This window comes from Octodon degus, unplaced genomic scaffold (genome assembly GCF_000260255.1).
Source record: "Octodon degus isolate 3935 unplaced genomic scaffold, OctDeg1.0 scaffold00245, whole genome shotgun sequence".
NCBI lineage: Eukaryota > Metazoa > Chordata > Mammalia > Rodentia > Octodontidae > Octodon > Octodon degus.
The window spans coordinates 2,804,431-2,824,300 of record NW_004524821.1 but is presented as its reverse complement, the minus strand read 5'-3'; the positions used below and the strand labels follow the sequence as shown (position 1 = coordinate 2,824,300).

General features: G+C 40.0%; 1 protein-coding gene across 1 annotated transcript in view; it reads left to right on the top strand.

Moving 5' to 3' along the window:
* Smap2 (small ArfGAP2) overlaps positions 1 to 18,115 on the top strand; it is a 54,555-nt gene extending 36,440 nt beyond the window's left edge. Inside the window, exons 3-10 of the mRNA XM_004645967.2 lie at positions 223 to 308; positions 1,395 to 1,473; positions 5,119 to 5,205; positions 6,636 to 6,717; positions 7,898 to 8,007; positions 9,506 to 9,671; positions 10,104 to 10,420; positions 16,826 to 18,115. Coding sequence (XP_004646024.1) covers positions 223 to 308; positions 1,395 to 1,473; positions 5,119 to 5,205; positions 6,636 to 6,717; positions 7,898 to 8,007; positions 9,506 to 9,671; positions 10,104 to 10,420; positions 16,826 to 16,951 — 1,053 coding nt within the window. The 3' untranslated portion in view covers positions 16,952 to 18,115. The remainder of the gene's footprint in view (positions 1 to 222; positions 309 to 1,394; positions 1,474 to 5,118; positions 5,206 to 6,635; positions 6,718 to 7,897; positions 8,008 to 9,505; positions 9,672 to 10,103; positions 10,421 to 16,825) is intronic.
* The last annotated feature ends 1,755 nt before the right edge of the window (positions 18,116 to 19,870 follow it).

The window sequence follows — 19,870 nt, the reverse complement described above, 5'->3', positions numbered from 1 at the left end:
TTTCTATAAAAGGACCTGAGGAAACACAGATGTGGGGATAAGTAATTGGGAATTCCAAGCAGGGTGGTTAGAATTGTGGATTGGAAACCAGAATACACAAATTTGAATATTGCTTCTGCTTCTCTCTAGCTTGGTTCTTCAAGTGTACAATGGGAGAATTGGATGAAACATTTTTCTTTCCTAATCTGACATTCCATGTTTCTACATTCTCTTTGATCACAGTGCATGCAAGAGATGGGAAATGGAAAAGCAAACCGACTTTATGAAGCCTATCTTCCTGAGACCTTTCGGCGACCTCAGATAGATCCATATCTTTTCTGGAGCAACTTAGAAGGCTAAGTGATATTTTGATGTTTCAAGAGAATTAGACAAGACTGAAGGTCTTAGGATCTAACTAGGCCATCTTTGTATGGATTAATCAAAGACCTGGTTTTTCCTTTCTCCTGCAACCAAGACATCAGAAAAAGTGCACATATACTTGCTGATGTGAGGATTGTCATACAGGGCCATGTAGGGGAGACTCAGGAATTATGACCCTATGATTTTACTCTGAATTCTTCCATAAAGTGACATTTCCATTAGTTTTTAGGTCTCTGAAACTATTGTTTGATAAAAAGAATAGTTTACTGTGCTTCATTGGACCCTGGCAGTCAGCAAACTACCATTCATTTTTTTCACCTTTCTATGTCTTGTATGAAAGAATTAGCTGTTTTATACAGGGAAGCCCCCTCATACAGTGAGGCAAACCTTTTAGAGCTTTCAGTGATACAGCCCGCTGTGGCACATCTGCCATATATTTGCCAACCGTTCCAGCACCTAAACAGAAAACCAAATCCCATAAAAATGATGCCTCTCAAAGTGTAGCATATAGATCACCTTTTTTTCCCTTTTGGTGATGGAAGTATGCAGAAGACCCCACTTGATCAGAATACGGTAGTGATGCACAAGAGTTTGGGGGGGGTTGTTTTTTGTTGTTGTTTTTGGGGCACTGGGGATTAAACTCAGGACCTTGGGCTTGCCAGGCAGGCACTTATTCTAGTGAGCTATCTCCCCAGCCTGAGTTTGTATTTTTGAAGAGGACTTAGATGACTTTTTGGAGTCCTGTTGATCTAAGGGCTTCACCTGTATTCTGGAATAGCCGCCAATACCTCTGATGTCAGTGTGCCGATTGACCTGACTTGCTTCTGTCATAGGAAATAAAGCTTTTCTGCAGTAACTTTGAAGAAAACATTTTAAGATTTTGGGCAAGAAAAGTGCATAGGAAGAGACAAAAGTCTTATGGGGAAACCAGACAGGAAAGAAAGAAGAAAATAGTACTTCATGAGATACAAATTTGACCTTTTATATTCTTACTGTTAGAAAGAATTGATTAATCCTTAATGAGCTTTTTGCAGAGCGGTTGAGGGATTTATTCGAGATAAATATGAGAAGAAGAAATACATGGACCGAAGTCTGGACATCAATGCCTTTAGGGTTGGTTATAAATCTTTCAAGTTTTTTTCATAAGTAATTTGCTTATTAATCAGGCCAGGTAGGAACTTGACAAACTGGCACAAAAGTACTCCAAAATTGTCACTTGTATGAAAATAATACCAAAGTAGGAAAACTTACTAAGTAAAGACCATGCAATATCCTTGAACAAACTTTGGTCTTGAGGCTGTCCAGGGAAAACCATCAGTAAATTCTTTGGCTTGATCTATGTTTAGATATGAATGATTCTCAGTTCTAGTTTTTTAATTGAATATGGTGGGGATAATAGATCAAACAGGATAGTTAAGTGTATGCATGTATGTATAGACATAAATATCAATAGTGCATGTACACTGATATATATGTGCATATTCTTTTTTCTGTAAATAACATAAATAATAATGCCTGTATAATTAGATCAGCAGAATTTCCTTCAGTTTGACCAATATATACTCGTACCTTTACCTGCTGATGACCAATGTGTCAGTGGACTGATTGCCAAGAGGACCCATTCTTGTTCCTGAAAAGGGTTTTGGTGGGAAACTGACTACCAGTTCCAAAGAATACATTCCATCTCAAGCATGGTTAAGGTCTGAAATAAAGAACAAAAAGCTGTGTGAAGTGAGTATTAGCTTATAGATGAATTTCAACATGAGCAAGTAAGTCCAGGTATTACATGTAGTTAGGGAAAAGTAATTCCTGCCCAACTGAATATGAAGGGCTATTCTCACACAGTCTTACAGAAAAGACTTTTGTCAGTTATAACTGTTCCAAAGAAAGCAATAACCCGGTGTATAGCTACAGTTTGAATGGCATTATCAAAAAAGTTTTAGAACCAAGCTACACACATTTCCTTTTATTTGTAGAGAACTATGGTCTGCTCATTGTGCCTGAAATATAAAATCAGATGAGTTCAGGAAAGAGTATCTGAGGTAGTCTAGAATATGAGGAGGAGAGGCTTGCTGCAAGAAGACAGTTGTAAGGTATTCATGATTACATTGCCAGGGTGCCCCCCCTATGAAAACAAGCCTTTCCTCTTGGTAAGGAAATAACTTCCCTCATGCTTACTAGAAAGCTGCATCAACATTTTTAAATTTGACATACTTAGATTTGTTTTTATACTCTTAAGATTTTTATGTCAAGAATTGATATTTGCCAAGTGAAAATTTCAAGCAAAAAACTGGCTTTGTTAAAGAATATGTTTTTGTGTGTTTTGTGGTGATACTGGGGATCACACCCATAGCCTTATGCTTCCTAGGCACAGCCCCTAAACTACAGCCTCAGCTGTATCCTTTTTTTTTTTTTTTATTCCAAGTATCCTTTTTTTTCACTTATGTTTTTGGTACAAGGCCTCACTATGCAGCTCAGACTCATAGTGATCCTGTTTTCACCCTTCTCAGTGCTGGGATTACAGGCATGCACCACCACACCCAGACTCAGTGGCCCACTCAGCGCATCCTTAGGCGGGTGCCCTTGGCCAGGGCTGGTGCAGCATGTGGTGCCAGGGATTGAATCCCGGTCCTGGTGCTTGCCTAAGCAGGATCTTAGTCCATTGAGCTATCTCACTGACCCAAAGTATCCTTTTTAAATAGATACAAATTTTTCAACTCCAATTTAAAGTCTTCTGTATTAAAGTGCTGCACTCTGTGAAAAAGACGAAGCTGTATGTGCTGTGATTATAAAAACTTTTTATAGAAAATATGAAAATTCAAGGCTGGGGATATAGCTTAGTAGCACAAGTACCTTTCTGGCAAGGGCAAGGTCCTGAGAGTCCCAGTACAAAAAAGAAGAGAAAATTAAAAATTATGAATATTCTTACTGTCTTTAATAATGATTATCATTTGATGCATTACCTTATTTATATGTAGTTACTTTCTGGAGATACACTGAGAATCTAGTTATGTAGAATGTCCCCTGCTTCATTCTACATGACAAGTTATACATTATATTGTTATAGAACCTCTTAGTGAGTAGGTACATCATGGTTTGGTGTTCCCCTTCTGGACCAAAAGGGTTATTTAGCCATGAGTAATTCTGGCATTACTATCTTGGTGTGTATGACTTCTTTCATATTTTAGATTTTTTTCATGTATTTTGTGCACAGTCATACTACACAGCTCAGACTCATAGTCATCCTCCTGTTTCAAGCCTCCCAGCACTGGGATTACAGGCATGTGCCACTATGCCTGGTTGCTGGCTCAGTGCACCTTAGGGTGGGGCTGGCGTGGCATGTGGTTCCAGGGTTTGAACCCCTGTCCCTGAGCAGGCTCTTAGTCTGCTGAGCTATCTCATTGGCCCTTTGATTATTTTCTTAATATTCATTAAAATGATGTTATCTCAGTCAAAAGATTTTAATATTTTCTCTTCATACTTTCGCCAGTATACTTTCCAAAAGTTGTACCATTTTACAGTCTTTTCAGCATTGTGTAAGAATACTAGCTTTACTTCCTCCAACACTAGGTATTATCACTGTTAGCATTTTTCTCCTACTTAAAATGCATTTTTAGTCACCATGACTGAATTTTTCATATGCATGTTACACTTTTTTTTTTTTTTTTTTTTTTTTTCAATTGTTTCTGTGGTGCTAGGGTTGAAGTCAGGCCTTTGCATTGAGCTATATCCACAGGCTCTTTTAAAATCCATTTCTGTTTTGAGACAGGGCCTCATTAAGTCACTGAGTTGCTCAGGCTGGGCTTGCAGCCTCTTGCCTCAACTTTCCAAGTACTGAGATTATAGGCATGTGCCATCTATGTGCCTCCTGTTATTATTAGTTTTTTCTCAGATGGGGGTATCACTGTATATTCCAGGCTGGCCTTGCACTTGTGGTGATCCCTCAGGCTCCCAAGCCTGTATTCTTAAGGTTACTTTTTATCCCCTCTGGTCCTGGGGCTTGATCACAGGACCTCATACTTGTTCATGCTGTACATGAACATTTAGTAGATGTTTATTTGATGTCAAAATGTGACCAATAACCTTATAATCTGTGCAAACATTATGAAACTGCCTCTGAAAGTAACTAAAACTTAGACTTTCTAATAGTTTTTTTCTTGATATGCTTTTTGGTTTTATGGAGGTGGCTCATTCAGGACACTTTGAAAAATACATTGTAAACCCTGTTTAGAACTATAATTCTTTCTTGCTTTATTTCCTTAGTTTTGTTTTTTCTCAGGTTAAATCTTGAAATTAAGGATTTTTTTCCTGATTTTTAGAAAAAGGAGATGAATAGTAAGAGTATCTATAATTAAATTTGTAAAAATCACAAGGATATAAACTGAGAAAAATATGAACTTATTTCCCAAATTATTGAGATGAGATAGATACTCTTCCAAACATGAACAAGTTAAATTTGGGACAAAAATAGGGAGTGAACTTTTTTGCCTCTATATATAGTTTATACTGCAAATTTCAGGTATCATAAGTGGTTTAGACAGACCCAGAGTGTGAGGGCCGAAGATATTTGGAATATTCCTTACCTAGCAAGGCTCATGTGGGAGAAATCACCTCTGATATCCTATCCAAGACACACTCCCAAGTCCTGTACCAGAATCATTAGAAACTTTGGAAATACTTGTACTTTTTTGGATATTTTGAATTATTATTTATTGAACTATTAGTCACCATGTTCATTTTCTTATTAAATCATTTCAGAAAGAAAAAGATGACAAATGGAAAAGAGGGAATGAGCCAGCTCCAGAGAAGAAAATGGAACCTGTTGTTTTTGAGAAAGTGAAAATGGTAAGTTGAAAAGTAATTGTATTGTGTGGATGATGTTGAGTATATTTATGTGTGGAAGGGGAGAGGAGGACAGTGTATGGTAAGTAGATTTAATACCATTTTACATTAAGGTTCCACATTTAGATCAGATCCCCTGCAGCCATTTAGGCTGCGTTCTGTTGTCACTATTGCCTAATGTGCCCTATAATACTTTCCCTTGGGATCAGATGGAGGCTTGGGAACTGCCTCTCTCCCATCTAAGCAAGAGGTACCTTCCCTGCCAGAATGGGTGGCTGCATGACACCTGAGCAGACGCTGCCCCCACTAGAGGCTGTCTCTTGTTAGGTCTCCTGTACTTCATTTTTCCTTCCTAGTTAAGAGGAGTCTCCATGTCAGACCACACTAACTACGTTTTCTATAGGATGTACTGTGGCTATAGTGGTAGATCTCTACAAGCTTGAACCCCTTTTACTATTATGTCAGGAAGAGTCTTTTATGGTTGCTGTGAACAACATTGCCTGTGTACCTAGTTACTAGTGATTGGTGCAGAGTAAATTAGGTAATTTTAAAACTGATTTGTCTTTTGTCTTTTCCTTTTTCTCTTCTTTTCTCTTTTCTTTCCCATCTCCTCTCCCTCTTCCCCCCTTCCTTCCCTTCTCTCTTCTTCCCCTGGGGATTGAACACAGGGCTGTCACACTGAGCTATATCCCCAGCCCCTTCTTTTATTTTGAGATAAGTCTTGCTAAATCACGGAGTAGCCCAGGTAGGCTTGGCCTTGTAGTCCTGTAGCTTCAGCCTCCCATAGTACAGGATGCAGACTTGTATCACCTTACCTGGACTTCCCTTTTATCGTTAAAGGTTTTCTAACTACTGGAAGATTAATTGGCTTTTGACCTTTCTACCAAATTGCCTTTTATCCTTGATTTTTTTTTTTTTTTTTTTTTTTTGTGTTTATGGGGACTAAAAAATTTCTATTTAATCTCATGCTCATTTGCTGGTTTCAGAAATCTTTGCCACTGTAGGTCTGAGGAGATAGTAAGTGCATGCTTGACAAACACAAGGATTCAGGTTCCATCTCCTGTACCACATGTCATGCAGCCCCTGAAATTGGGCATGGTGGTGCACATCTGTAATCTCAGCACTGGGTAGGCTAACACAGGAGGATCACAATGAGTGAGCTGCCTGCATAGTAACACCCTGTACCAAATAAAAAATTAAATAAAAGATGTTTTAAAAAAATCTTTGCCACTCTAGAAAACTAAACAGGAACAGGTTCTGTTTCACTGCAAGTTCAATTTATAACTCTCACGCCTCCTAGTGCTTCTTGAGTTTTGTTTCTTTGGAACTCTCTTGGAGTCAAAAAGCCTTACCACAAGAATACCGGTGGTGTTTGAAGTGGAGAGAGGAAAAGCATTCAAAATCATGCGCTTATTTCTTTGTTTTCACTGTAGCCACAGAAAAAAGAGGATCCACAGCTACCTCGGAAGAGTTCTCCTAAATCCACAGCACCAGTCATGGATTTGCTGGGTCTTGGTAAGAGTCAGACTCTTCAATTTCCTTATTCTTAGAAATGTTGATGAATTCTCAGTGACCTTAGAAACACTGGGGGAAAGAAGGCTCCTTTGTGTCTTCTTCACTAAGGTAATTCTTTCATATTCTTCCTGTTACATTTTCATCTGAGTAGTTGCTCAGAAGAGGTGTTTATGTGACATTTTTCAGGGTACCAGTACAGTACAGCATGACCCTCCGAGCCAGAGTCCCAACTGTGCCACTTAACTGTGTGAACTTGAGTTGTATACCTTACCTCTGAGTATCACTTACCTAATCTGGGTAGTGATTAGAATCTCTACTTTAGAGATGTTAGAAGGATTAAGTGGAGTGATGCCTCTGAAGCTCTTAACTCTGTGCCTGGCACATTCTAAGCACTCAGTAAATGTTTGCAGTCGCACTGAAGAGTATTGTCAAATATTTTGCCACTTTGCTGAATCTGCTTCTTATCCTCACCTCTTTGGTTTTTCAGATACAACCCATTTTTTATATGTGTGGTACTGGCACTAGAACCCAGGGCCTTCACCCCGAGCTATATTCCCAGCTCTTTTTCATTTTGAGAAAGGATCTTACTAAATTATCCAGATTAGGCTGGCATTTGTAAGTCTCCTGCCTTAGCCCCCCAAAGTGCTGGGATTATACGCATGCACCACCATGCCTAGCTAGGTGCAACAAACTTTTGAGATTGCTTGTTACACTGTAGTGATTTCCCCTTTGAAATCCTGAACTAGTAATTTTGCTCTTTGTAGAATGAAAGCCTGTTCTCTACCTCTTATTGCACTGATGATTGTACTTTGTTTTGGTCCCCTAGTGCTGGTTTAGGTTATTTTTGCTACCTAGGCTTCTAGTTTCTGTACTTTTCTTCACACCTTGCCTTTCACAGAGCCAGAGGGAGCCTGCTAGCCCTTCGACTGTGTTTCTGAGGTAGCCTTCAGGCCTGGGTTTCTGTTGCCTTGTGCCTGTTGGCTGGGGTTATAGGCTGCCCTGGAGTGCCACTGTGGGGCGAGGCCTCTTAGGAGCAGCTCTATCACAGGTAAGTAGTTGCTAAGACTGGGTTTTCATGTTCACATAGGACATTAGGCCTTCTCTATCCTCTCTTCATATATACAGAAGGAAGATGTGACCTTAATAAGCAGTGCCAAATTTGACTTCCATCTCTTTCTAGATGCTCCAGTGACCTGCTCTATCACAAATAGTAAGACAAGCAATACCCTAGAGAAGGATTTAGATCTTTTGACCTCTGTTCCATCCCCATCTTCTTCAGTTTCCAGAAAGGTGAGTCTTTTGGATTTCTTAGGATTAAAGAGTATTCTGCAAAGAGGGACAGCTTAATCATGGAACCAAGTTATGCATCCTACATGAAATTGGAATTTGATTTTCTTGATACTGTCTTACTGTTTCTTCCTCCCCCTCCCCTTCTTCCTCCTTCTCTTCCTCCTCCTCCTTCTTCTTCTTCTCCTCTTCTTCTTCCTCCTCCTCTTCTTCTTCCTCCCCCTTCTCTTCCTCCTCCTCCTTTTCTTCTTTCTCTTACTTCTCCTTCTCCTCCTCCTCCTCAAGTTGCCTAGATTGAGCTCAAACTTGTAATTCTCCTGCTTCAGCTTCCCAGAATGCTGGCTTACAAGTCCCATGTTTGGCTATTCATACCATTTTGTCTCCTGAAAAAGATGACCCTTCAAGTGGATTTCTATCAAAAATATGCTCTTTTTTTTCATGCAGAACTGGGGATTGAACTCAGGCCCTTGTGCTTGCCAGGCAAGCACTTATTCTACTGAGCTATCTCCCTGGCCCAAAAATGTTCTTTTTTTAAACATTTTTTTAAAAAATATGTTCTGTTTTCAAGCCCAAACTTTTAAGTTAGCTCCTCAGCCTGAGTTCCTGTCAGGGTATTATCAGTATGAAGACTTGAAATTTTAATGGCTAACATTTGTATAAAGCCTGCTATATACTAGGAACAGTGTCAGGTGTTTGTTGAGCAATATTATCTTTAACCCTTTTTGAAATTTTATTTGGAGACAGGGTCTTGCTAAGTTGCCCAGGGTGACCTCAAACTTTTGATCCTCCTGTTTCATCTTCCTAAGAAGCTGAATTTATGACATTTATCACCACACCAGCCCATTTGGAATATTTCATTAATACTTTCAAATATTCATCAGAGTTCCACAAAATGAACATCCTATATGGATAGAGAAACATTCATTTAGAAAAATTAAGTTACTGGCTTCTGATTATACACCTGGTAAATGGCCACCCTAGGAAATAAACTCACTTGTCTCTGTTGTATCATTTTTATTTTTATTTTTTGAATGTGTTGTATCATTTTTAAAACCAAATTACAGTCTTATGCTGAAGAACAAAGAATTGTGCCAGAGCTTATCTATAAGGTGCTATCAGCTATTTGTATGGTAAAGTTGTCAAGAAAGTATTAACTTGACATTAGCCATAAATTCTTATTGCAAATGTTTGAAGCAGCAAAAGGTAAGGGAAGTCTTTATTTTTGTTTTTGTAGTAGGAAAAAGACTTAATTAGAAAGTTAGGGAAGGTGAGGGATAAAGAAAGTAAGAGAAAATGGCAAGGAACTTTAGCCTGAAGAGCTAAAAAAAGAAATCAAGCTGGCCCTTCATAAAGGGGAATTCAAAAAAAAAAAAAAAAAGGAAAGGACCTCACCTGAAGCAGCTGGAGGGGCTCACTCTAATAGAGGATCTGGCCCTCTGAGGAAATTCACAGACCTCCATGAGGACCATTCCAACTCTCCCTCTACTCTCTCTGCCCCCAGGTGGTAGGTTCCATGCCCACTGCAGGGAGTGCCAGCTCTGTTCCCGAAAACCTGAACCTGTTTCCAGAACCAGGGAGCAAGTCAGAGGAAGCAGGCAAGAAGCAACTCTCTAAAGACTCCATCCTTTCACTGTATGGATCACAGACACCTCAGATGCCTGCCCAAGGTAGAGTTCATGGAATTATGATATGTGCAAGGAAGAGTCATGAGGACTACATCAAAGAATTATTTGTTGTGACAAGAACAGTTACTTTGGGGGTAGGGACATCATATACCAGACAAGGCTGAACATGGCTACTGGTAAAATCACATAGTATCGGTAGATAGATGTTAATGTAACCCATAGCTGCACTTCTGTCACACACCCGTGAAATCTATCTCAAGGTCTAGATCTTCCCTGACAGGGCAGTGGCAGGTTGGTACCTTGTAGGAACCACAGTGAGCCTTGTAGAGAATCTGTCTGGCTATTTTGCTATGTATAGCAGCATTTGGAGTTGAGTCATTTGGAAAAATTCTAACTGGAAAAGGGTAGCCAGTGAATGTGGGCTAGCTGTGTCCTTTCCTCTTTAACAGATGGATGTGTGTGTTTTCTTGGCAGCAATGTTCATGGCTCCTGCTCAGATGGCATATCCTGCAGCCTATACCAGCTTCCCTGGGGTAACGCCTCCTACCAACATCTTGGGGAGCATGATGCCCCCACCAGTAGGCATGGTAGCTCAACCAGGTGCCTCTGGAATGGTTGCCCCCATTGCCATGCCCACAGGCTATATGGGTGGCATGCAGGCATCAATGATGGGTGTGCCAAATGGGATGATGGCCACCCAGCAGCCTGGCTATATGGCAGGAATGGCAGCTATGCCTCAGACTATGTATGGGGTTCAGCCAGCTCAGCAGCTACAATGGAACCTTACCCAGGTAAGCTACCCTAGTTTCCTTGGGACATGACTTCTGAGCCTTTGCAAGTCTCACTTTCTGACTCTCCCTTATCCCATAAATCCCTTCCATGTAGATGAGATAATCCAAGAGATATTCTGAAGTTTGTTTCTTTTTTCTAGAAGGCATATCTAGTGTCAAGACTTTCTGAGGAATTCAGAGTTCCTGTAAAAAGTAAGGGTAATTACCCAAACCTGAATGTCTCCCTATCTTCTCAAAAAGAAAAAAAAAAACAAAACATGTAGATAAATAAGAAATTCCAATATTCTGTAACCCACTGCCACCACTATAAAAAGCCCTGGATGTCCTAACATTATTTTTTTTAATTTGTTAAAATTTTATTTGAAAATGTGCTAGAATATTTGATTACATACACATTTAATTGGGTGATTAAGGAGACCATTTTTGTAGTATAGGAATTCAAACAGGCAGAGTTTAAGATTTGAGAACTGAGTCCTATGTCCTAACATTAGATATAGAAAAAACAAACTGCAACACAGCCAATGTATTAATCACTTTCCCACCATTGGGACAAAATACCCAACACTCACAGTGTAAAGGAAGAAAAGTTTATTTTGTCTCATGCTTTTTGGAGGATTTTGTCCATAGTTGCCTGGCTTTTAACGTAGAAGTGCTGTAATGTAAGGCCTAATCAGAGAGCAGCTCCTTATCTCATGGCAGCCTGGAAGCAGAGGGGGAATGGAGGAGCCAGGAACAAGAATACACTTTCCCAAGTCACATCTTCAGGTATTGGTTTGCAATCAGGCCCCATCTCCTAATAGGACATTCAGCTGCTGAACTCATCAATGGATGAATCCAGTCACCCTGAAAACACACAAGACTTTTGGGGAACATTTTAGGCCTAAAGCCAACAGCCGGTGGCTTAAAGGAAACTATCAAAAGAGGAGAGGAAGCAGAGGCCTAGGGATGATCCAGTCATGCCCTACAAGGAGGGAGACCTACCCTAATGGAATTCACACACACTGAGAACACATCTGAGACTTGGTAGATTAGAACTCCATTTACTTGGGGATCAAATATAAGAGACTGGAAATATATAGGGTCATAAGTGGTAGCTTTTCAAAAACATTGCATGTTGGGGAGATGAACATAATGTAGAAATAGGAGGGACTCTTTAGAGATGTGGTGAAGGGAAACAAATGAGAAGTGGAAAAGAAAGTTGCAAAATTAGAGGTTAGGCTGAGTGTGGTGGTGCACACCTCTTATCCCAGTACTTAAGGCTGAGGTAGGAGGATCTTGTAAGTTTAAGGCCAGCCTGGGGTACATAATGAATCTCAAGGCCAACCTGAACTGCATAATGAGGCCCTGTCTCAAAAACAAACAAAACCAGAAGTTAACCATCTTCCTTCTCCTAAATAATTATTTCACTAAACAAAAGGGTACTCTTGGACTTAGAAATCGAGTAAGCCTCGTTCAACTCTCACAACACCTGTCTGTTACTACTGATTCACAAAAATAAGGCACCACAAAATAAACAGACTTGGCAATTTGGATTTATACAAAATTACTATGAGAAGAAAATAGAAAAAAAAAAAAACATTTCAGGTATTTAGGTGCAATGGCACACAGCTGTATTCTCAGCTACATGAGAGGCTGAAACAGGAGGATCACAAGCTTGACGTCAGCCTGGGCAATTTAGCAATACTTTGTCTCAAAATAAAGAATAAAAAGTGGTGGGAGGCAGCTCAGTGGTAGAGCACTTGCTTTGCATGTGTGTAGCCCTGAGTTAAATTCCCGGCACTGAAGAAAAAAGATTTTAGGTAATAAAAATTCTTCTTCAAAAATGCCATGAAGTAGAAAACAACTGTTGCATAGTACACCAACTTCAATAAAATATTGTTAAACATCTGAATAGAACTTTTACAAAAGGGAAGGTACTAAGAGTTGGAAGGAGGGTGAGGAAGAGGATAGAAAAAGGATTGAGATGTGTTACATGGACGCACCAATTCCCCGCAATGACTGCAATCATCATGTCCTACAGACATGTGCAAATAAAATCTGCAGATAAGACAAAAACAGTTTGAATCAGAAAGTCAAATACTTAGAACTAAAATGGACAAACAACTAGAAGCTGTGAACATTTACTGAAGTCATGAAAGAAAACAAAGACAAAATCATACTAGAAGTAAATACTGATGTACAAGTAAGCAAAAGAGGACAGATTCAGCTGAAAACGCATACTTACGTCACTGAGAGAAGACAGAACAGCTAAAGAATGAAAAATATAGATAGGTATAGTACAGGACGTAGGCAAAACCTAACACACATATATTTGGAGATAGCAAAAGTCTAAAAACAAGAGCAGGATGGTATTAATATACTTCAAACTATAAGTGCAGGAAACTTCCCTGAAGTAAGACTTGATATAATATTTAAAGAGCCCACTGTAATTCTGGGAAAACTGACCTAGAATAGTCAACTCTAAAATATCCTAGTATACTTTTACACTTCCCAAAAGAAGAACAGTCTTCAGGGCTTCAGCTTCTTCATGTTTTCCACCTCTCATCATACAAATATATGTCACCAAAATGAAACGGAAACAGCCAGGTTACAGCAGACTTTCCAACAGCACGGTGGGATGACAGAGTGCTACCCTCAGACACTCAAGCACGTACAAATATCTTATGGTCAGTCCAGCTATCCTTGTGTGAAGGTTGTAAAAGAAGAATTATCTTAAGCATACAAGAATTCCAGAAATATCATGCTGACTGGCCTTTCCCTGAGGAATCTAGCAGAAGATAAGCTTCATTCATCCAGCTGGTGACTGGATTTCTGGCTAATACTGAGCACTGAATGTTTAATTGATAATCTAAGACTGAAACAAAGGAGGATTGACGAATCCTCATTGCATTCTGTCAAATAATACTAAAACTAATGGAATGGAAAGGGAAAAAAAAGGAGAAAAGTATATTATTTAATTGTTGCAAAAGAAGTAGAAGTCATAAAATATATGCTGTCATGCCAATTATAGATGTTTGTGTAAAGGAAGAGGAGACCAGGACACTGTAAACAGCATTAATATAAAGATAATCATTAAAAAACCTGGGAATTTTTCTAAATACCAAAAGGATTTTAAAAACAAAATAGAATTGCTAGATGACAAGGTGTTGCAAATATAACACAATATAATGTAATATGCAATTGAAACCAAATACATCACTCATACCAATGACAACTCTTTATCAGGAAAAAAGATGTTCAAATTGGATCACAAAACAACACCAAACTGTATACTTGTACAAAGAAATGAAAGTTGGAACAAAGTCATTCAGAGTGAACATGAAGGGACAAGAAAACGAATTCTAGAGTAGTGCTGGGATACACTTGCTGTCTTCATCAGAGTCAGTATGAGGGTCCTTGGGTTATAAAAAGTGATGTCTGTTAGTGTTGTGGTGTTGCTCAGATTGGCCTCAGAATCCTGGGCTCAGGTTATCCTCCTGCCTCAGGCTCCTGAGCATCTGGGGTTAGAGGTGTGTGCCACGGTGCCAAACTTAGGAAAAGGTTTTGTTGTTGTTGCTTTATTTTGTGTTCTTGCTATCCCAAAGAGGCTTTATTAGAACTTAGCTGCAGAATACAGGGGCACAGTGCACAGACTAACCCCACGTAAGTATCCTTGTGTTTCCATTTTCTGTAGTCTGGAATAATTTATATAGCATTAGTCTTTAAAGTTTGGTAGAATTCCCATGTGAAATTGTGTGGTCCTGTTTTGTAATTCCTCTGTAGTTCTCTCTCTCTTTCTTTTATAGAAGTCACTTTTGGAAAACTATTTTACTTAGAGTACCTATTTCTTCAAAATTTTAAATTTATATATCAAAAGTTATGCTAATTAGGCTTGTTAACTTTTTTAAATTTTGGGATTTTGATTTATTGGCTCTACATTTTTCTCTTTCTTTTTTAATGTTTTTTTAGATGGGGTGTCAAAATGCAGTTCACTCTGTACCCCAGGCTGGCTTCAAACTAGCAGTGATCCTCCTGCCTCAGCCTTCCAAGTGCTGGGATTACAAGTGTACACTACCATACCCAGCCATTTTTCTGTTTCTTCCTGAAATTTTGGTTTATTTTTACTGATTGCTCCCATATGCTTTCAGTGTATTATTCTTTTTCTAGTTTTCATAGTTGTGATTTTAATTCACTTATTTTCTTTCATTTTTATTTAGGTAAGTAGGAAATGCTATAGAACTACAGGGACATGTCTAAAGGGCACAGGAACCAGTTTCTAGAGGCTCCCACTGGCCAACTTGTTGTTTTGTTGTTTTCTTGAGAACCTACTATATACTTGTCATTAGATTAAAACCAAGATGGCCAAAGTATGATTTCTTACCTACAATAGTACGAAGTCAAAGGGACAGAGCCAGACATACGAGTAAATTTCTTCAGTTTCCTACCCCTGCATAGATGCAGTGGGGTCAGCTCGCTGCCAGGCAGGGTGTGTCAGAGATGCTGTCCCTCAGAGGCTAGCACCTGAGTCCTGAAGGGTGAGTAATAGCTCGGCAGATGGAGTAGAAAAAGCACCCCAGATAGAAAAGCAACAAAAGTACAGCCCAGTGTATCAGTGGCATGGAACGGAACCAAGCTGAAGTCATCGTTCACCTTTCGGAGACTTTGGAAGCCACCAGGGCCAGTGTGCCTGCCTGTTGATCGAAAAAAATAATCATAGTAGTGGATTATAATACACCAAATGGAAACAAATCTGAGAACCCATAGTAATATTAAGGGGAAAGAAGGAGTGTGGAATTGAGGGAAGGAAAGGTTTCTTTACATAAGAATGATAGCCAACAATTATAGAAGGAACAGGTATTTGTACATGCTGAGATACCACTCAGATTACTCAGTTATAATAGTGAAAGTATGATGAAAACTTTACTCAAGGACAAATTAATATCATGTGCTTCTTGTTATCTTGTCCTGAGAAGGATACAATATCTTAAGTAGAATTCTTTCCAAGAATATGTGACTTGGATCCAGTGTTGAGAAAATATCAGATAAATACAAATAGAGAAATACTCTGCAGCTTTACATGCCTGGAGTCTTTTTAAATATGTGTCCGGGTGCAAAGGAAGAGTAGGGAACTGTTACAAGTTAAAGGAGACTAAGATGAAAAGGAAATGCAGTTTACGCCACAATGCTCTACTGGTGTTTCTTGGGGCAGTGTTGGTGGGCCTCTCCAAGACAAGTGCCCAAACTGCAACCCAAGCTCACTTCATTATCACAAAGTGCCAACAGTGCAATTAAACTGAATACTGAGATTTTAGTTGAAAAAGTAAAACTCTACATTAACATCTATAAAAACAAATAACACATTTGCCCTAGGTTTGCCCCCACTGCTCTAAGGTATTAGTTGAATTGTGGTTCTAGAAAAGTGTTTGTTCTTACAGGATACCTCCTGATTTACCAAGGGGTCAAATACCATGCTATCTCTAATTTTTGATGCCATCAAAATTGTAAACTTTTTAGAAATGGGGGAGAGAATTTGGCAAAATGTTAACTGGTGGATTCAAGGAAGAGATCTATGACTTCCATTATACTATTCTTAGTTTGACTTTTAAAAAAAAAAGTTAGTGGAAGAAACTAGATCTCTTGTGAAGAAAATGTACTATTAAAAGTTATCCCAGTTTACTATGTTGAGTTGGCCTTGTACAGAAATTAACAGCCATATTGGTCTAGAAATGTTAAACTTAATTTTTTTCCATTTGTACAGGGGAAATATACTGTATTAAGTATGTAAGGTCTTATCTACATGGGTTTGATTACAGAAACCAATGAAATATTCGCTAAATAATAAAAAATAAAGAAAACGTACTATGCTCAGGAAATTTCAGGCATTTTTCCTTGACAAATTGTTTCTTGCATCGATGACAAGGAGCCAGTCATTTAATCTCATCAGACAGAGACCTTACCACGCTGACTCATCTCTCAGCTCCTCCTTCACATTTCCCTTGTCCATTTAGAATAATTCAGTTGCTCTTCCTCTTCCCCTCTGCAAAAGGGAGCCTGTGCAGGCTCACGCTGAGGGCCTGCCCTCTGCTGGCAGAAAGAACACTGCAGTGGGGACTTGGCTCTGGATCTCAGGGTTGGCTCTGGCAGCTAAGCAAAAGCATGTGGTCACAATGAGGGGCTCGAAGATAAAACCTCTCAAGCTGCTTTCTTGCCACCTTGACCCAGAGTGCCTTCTTTCCTGCCTTTGTTGTCTGGCAACATTGCCTTCCTGCAGAGTCTCACATGCAGTCTTGTGTGGTGACAGCACACTAGCAAGGCTCAGGGCCATTGTGTACTGTGACAGTTTGCTTTTGTCTGCTCCTCCCTATTGCAGAGAAGACTCCTACCCAGGCTTTTGCACTAATCTGAGCTCTCCTCTCTCCCTTCCAGATGACTCAGCAGATGGCTGGGATGAACTTCTATGGAGCCAATGGCATGATGAATTATGGACAGTCAATGAGCGGCGGAAATGGGCAGGCAGCAAGTCAAACTCTCAGTCCTCAGATGTGGAAATAAAAACTAGACACCAGTTTAGTTTTTATTTTAAAAACTAGCTGCCAGTCTCTTCACCCTTGCTCTCCCTCTGTCTCGTGTTTTCCCATCCCCTTTCCCCTCTCCACCCCCCCTTGCCTACCTCTACATTTGGTTTAGAAATTATTCAATAATTCATTAAGGTTTGGCATCCTGCCCAACCTAGCCAATTCTCAAACATGCAGACCTCTCTGTTGCTTTATGTTGTTCATGTCTGAAGCCATCCCAGCACTCCCAGCCATGGCCTTTATTCTGTCCTGCACCAGCACCTTAGAAATTGTTGGCAGAAGGCACTTAAACTGTGGGGATAATGCATACATCTTTCAGTACCTTCCCTTGAGGCTGAACCTGTCAGGGACTCATATAGTTTGGAGGATTGTGTATGAGGAGAGAGCAGAGGGCCTCCTACATGTTAATAGGCTGTTGTCACATGTTTGAACTTTCAATTGAAGAGGAAAGCATCCTGTTCTCATGCTTTACGTGAATGAAGAAACAACTGCAATCACATTAAATACTTCTCTGGTCTTGGATCAGGTTGACCCTAGCCTTGGGGTGAAGCAAGCCCTTCCCTAAAAAGATGAGCAAAAATACTACTCTATTTGTCCCAAGTTGCTTTCTCGGCCTGGGGCTTTAGCACTTCCTGCTTCAGTCACCTTTATGAGCACCAAAGACTCTGAAGGTCCTACACACAGACCTTCACTGCCTCCAGCAGGATCCAGCACTTCCTAGGACCGCAGAGCTCAGTGTGTGCACTGCTTGTGTGTGCATATGCGTGGATCCCTTGTCTTGCCCCTCCCCTTCTGCTCTGGTATTTTTGTTTTTAAGTTTACAACAGGGGGGGAGTTAATTTATCAACAGCTGAAAACTATTGCCAGTTTTTCTTACAGTTTAAAAAAGATTATGGTCTCACAGATAGCTCCCTGTCTCATTCCCTCCCTCAGCCCAGGGACTTGGGGACTCTGTTGTCCACCTATTCCAGGTGATGAGGCAGAGTCTGGGCAGCTTTCTTCTCATCCATTATTAATCCTGTCTGAAAATTCAAGCAAGAAAACTTTGCTTAAAAGACTTCATGTGTGGGAACTACAATGCCTGGTTGCCTTTCTCCTGTGTATGTGTAAATTCCTCAATAAATATTGCAGGGAAGGCCCATTCTCTTTGCTGTCTGTTTCTGTGTCACTCATGGAAGAGGGAGAGGTATACATAGGTTTTCTGCTTTCTAGGGCAGTACCTTTTTTTTTTTGAAGGGTCTTGCTAGGCTGCTAAATTGCTCAGTCTGTACTCAAATTTATGATCCTCCTGCCTCAGTCTCCCAGACTGCTGAGATTACAGGTGTGTACTACAGTGTCCAACCCTCTCTTCTTGTAATTTAAGAAATTCTCTTCTTGACATTCCAGGGGCCAGGCCCACACTTGAGTGATCAGAAAGGGGTCGTTTCTCCTGGTGTGTGCAGAATTGAGAGCTGATGGGCCTAGGCATGTGCACCTGAGAAGGCTGCAGAACCTTGGAATTAAAAGCATGTTTTTCCCACAGATGGAGAAACTGAGGCCCAGAAAAAGGAAACAGCTAGTCAGGGATCCACTACAGGATATTTGGCAGAGCCCACACTTGAGTCCAAGACTCTGGACTTCCAGTCCCTTGTTCTTTCCCTATGCTTGCATAATAAAAGAAGGAGTTTAAAACTCCTCTGCCAAGAGAGGAGCTTTGGCCAAGGTAATTCACCCCTTGGTGCACTGTTGAACAAGGAGAGTAGACTTCCACATCAGTGGTTTATATGAACAAAGGGTGAGCACTGAGCCCAGCAAGGGTGCTGGAGGTGAGTGTTAGGGAGCAGGGGGAGGCAGCCAGGGGGTGGGGTGAGAGAGCACTCCCAAAGGTACCCTGTGAGCAAGGTACTGCAAGAGCACAGGCCATCTGGGGGACATGCAAACAGAAGGGGTTCCAGAGCAGTTCTGGAAGTTCTTTTCGTCAGTTGCTTTATGAGATTTTATAAAAAATGTGAATTCTGCTGCCAGGGGCCACGCAGTGGGAAAGCAGGCTCATAGAACATTACCATGTGTCTACATGCACCCCATTCACCAGATCTGGCACTGTGAAGCTTTGGATTTTTTTTCATTAAAATGACCATGAAAAATAAATGTTTTGAATTAATTCAGGACCTCAAGGCAACCACAACTGCACAACGAAAGTCACTCATGAAAGTGGATTTCCAAAACCACTTCAGAAAGTGACAAGAGTGATGGGATAAGTATGTTCAAAATGAGGAAGAGGATTTTGAAGGGATTAATGTAATATTTTAAAAATTCAAATATTTAATATATTTTATCACATATATGGTAAGCTTTCAAGAAAGGAAGCAATATAAATTCCAAACCAATAGAGAGAAAAACATTGAAATAAGAAAATGGAAGTGGGCCAAGCATGGTGACATACACCTGTAATCTCAACACTCCAGGAGGCTGAGGGAGGGTCCCAGCTTCAAACTCAGTCTAGGCAAGTTAGCACCTTAGCAAGAACATATCTCAAAGTAAATCATAAAAAAGGCTTGGGGATGTATCTCTGTGTAAAGACCATGGGTTCAATTCCCAGTACCATGGATGGGATGGGGGAGATGTATATATCAACTGTCTACCTTCCCTGAAGTGAAAGATGAAAGTAAAAATTTTGAAATCTACAGCAAAGTGGAGCATGTAAAATTAAAAGTGCTATGCTTGAAACATCTAAATTTTAAAGTACAATAAATATAAGTGGGATAAATACATTTAAAATATTGAGAGTGTCAGGTTGGCTTTTAAAACCCATTCTTCCTGGTATCTCACACCATACTTTTAAAGTCATTTTCCTCCTAAAGTTCCGTGCATCTTTTGAAACTTTATTAAGTGGAAGTTTCTTTGACTATAATCTGAA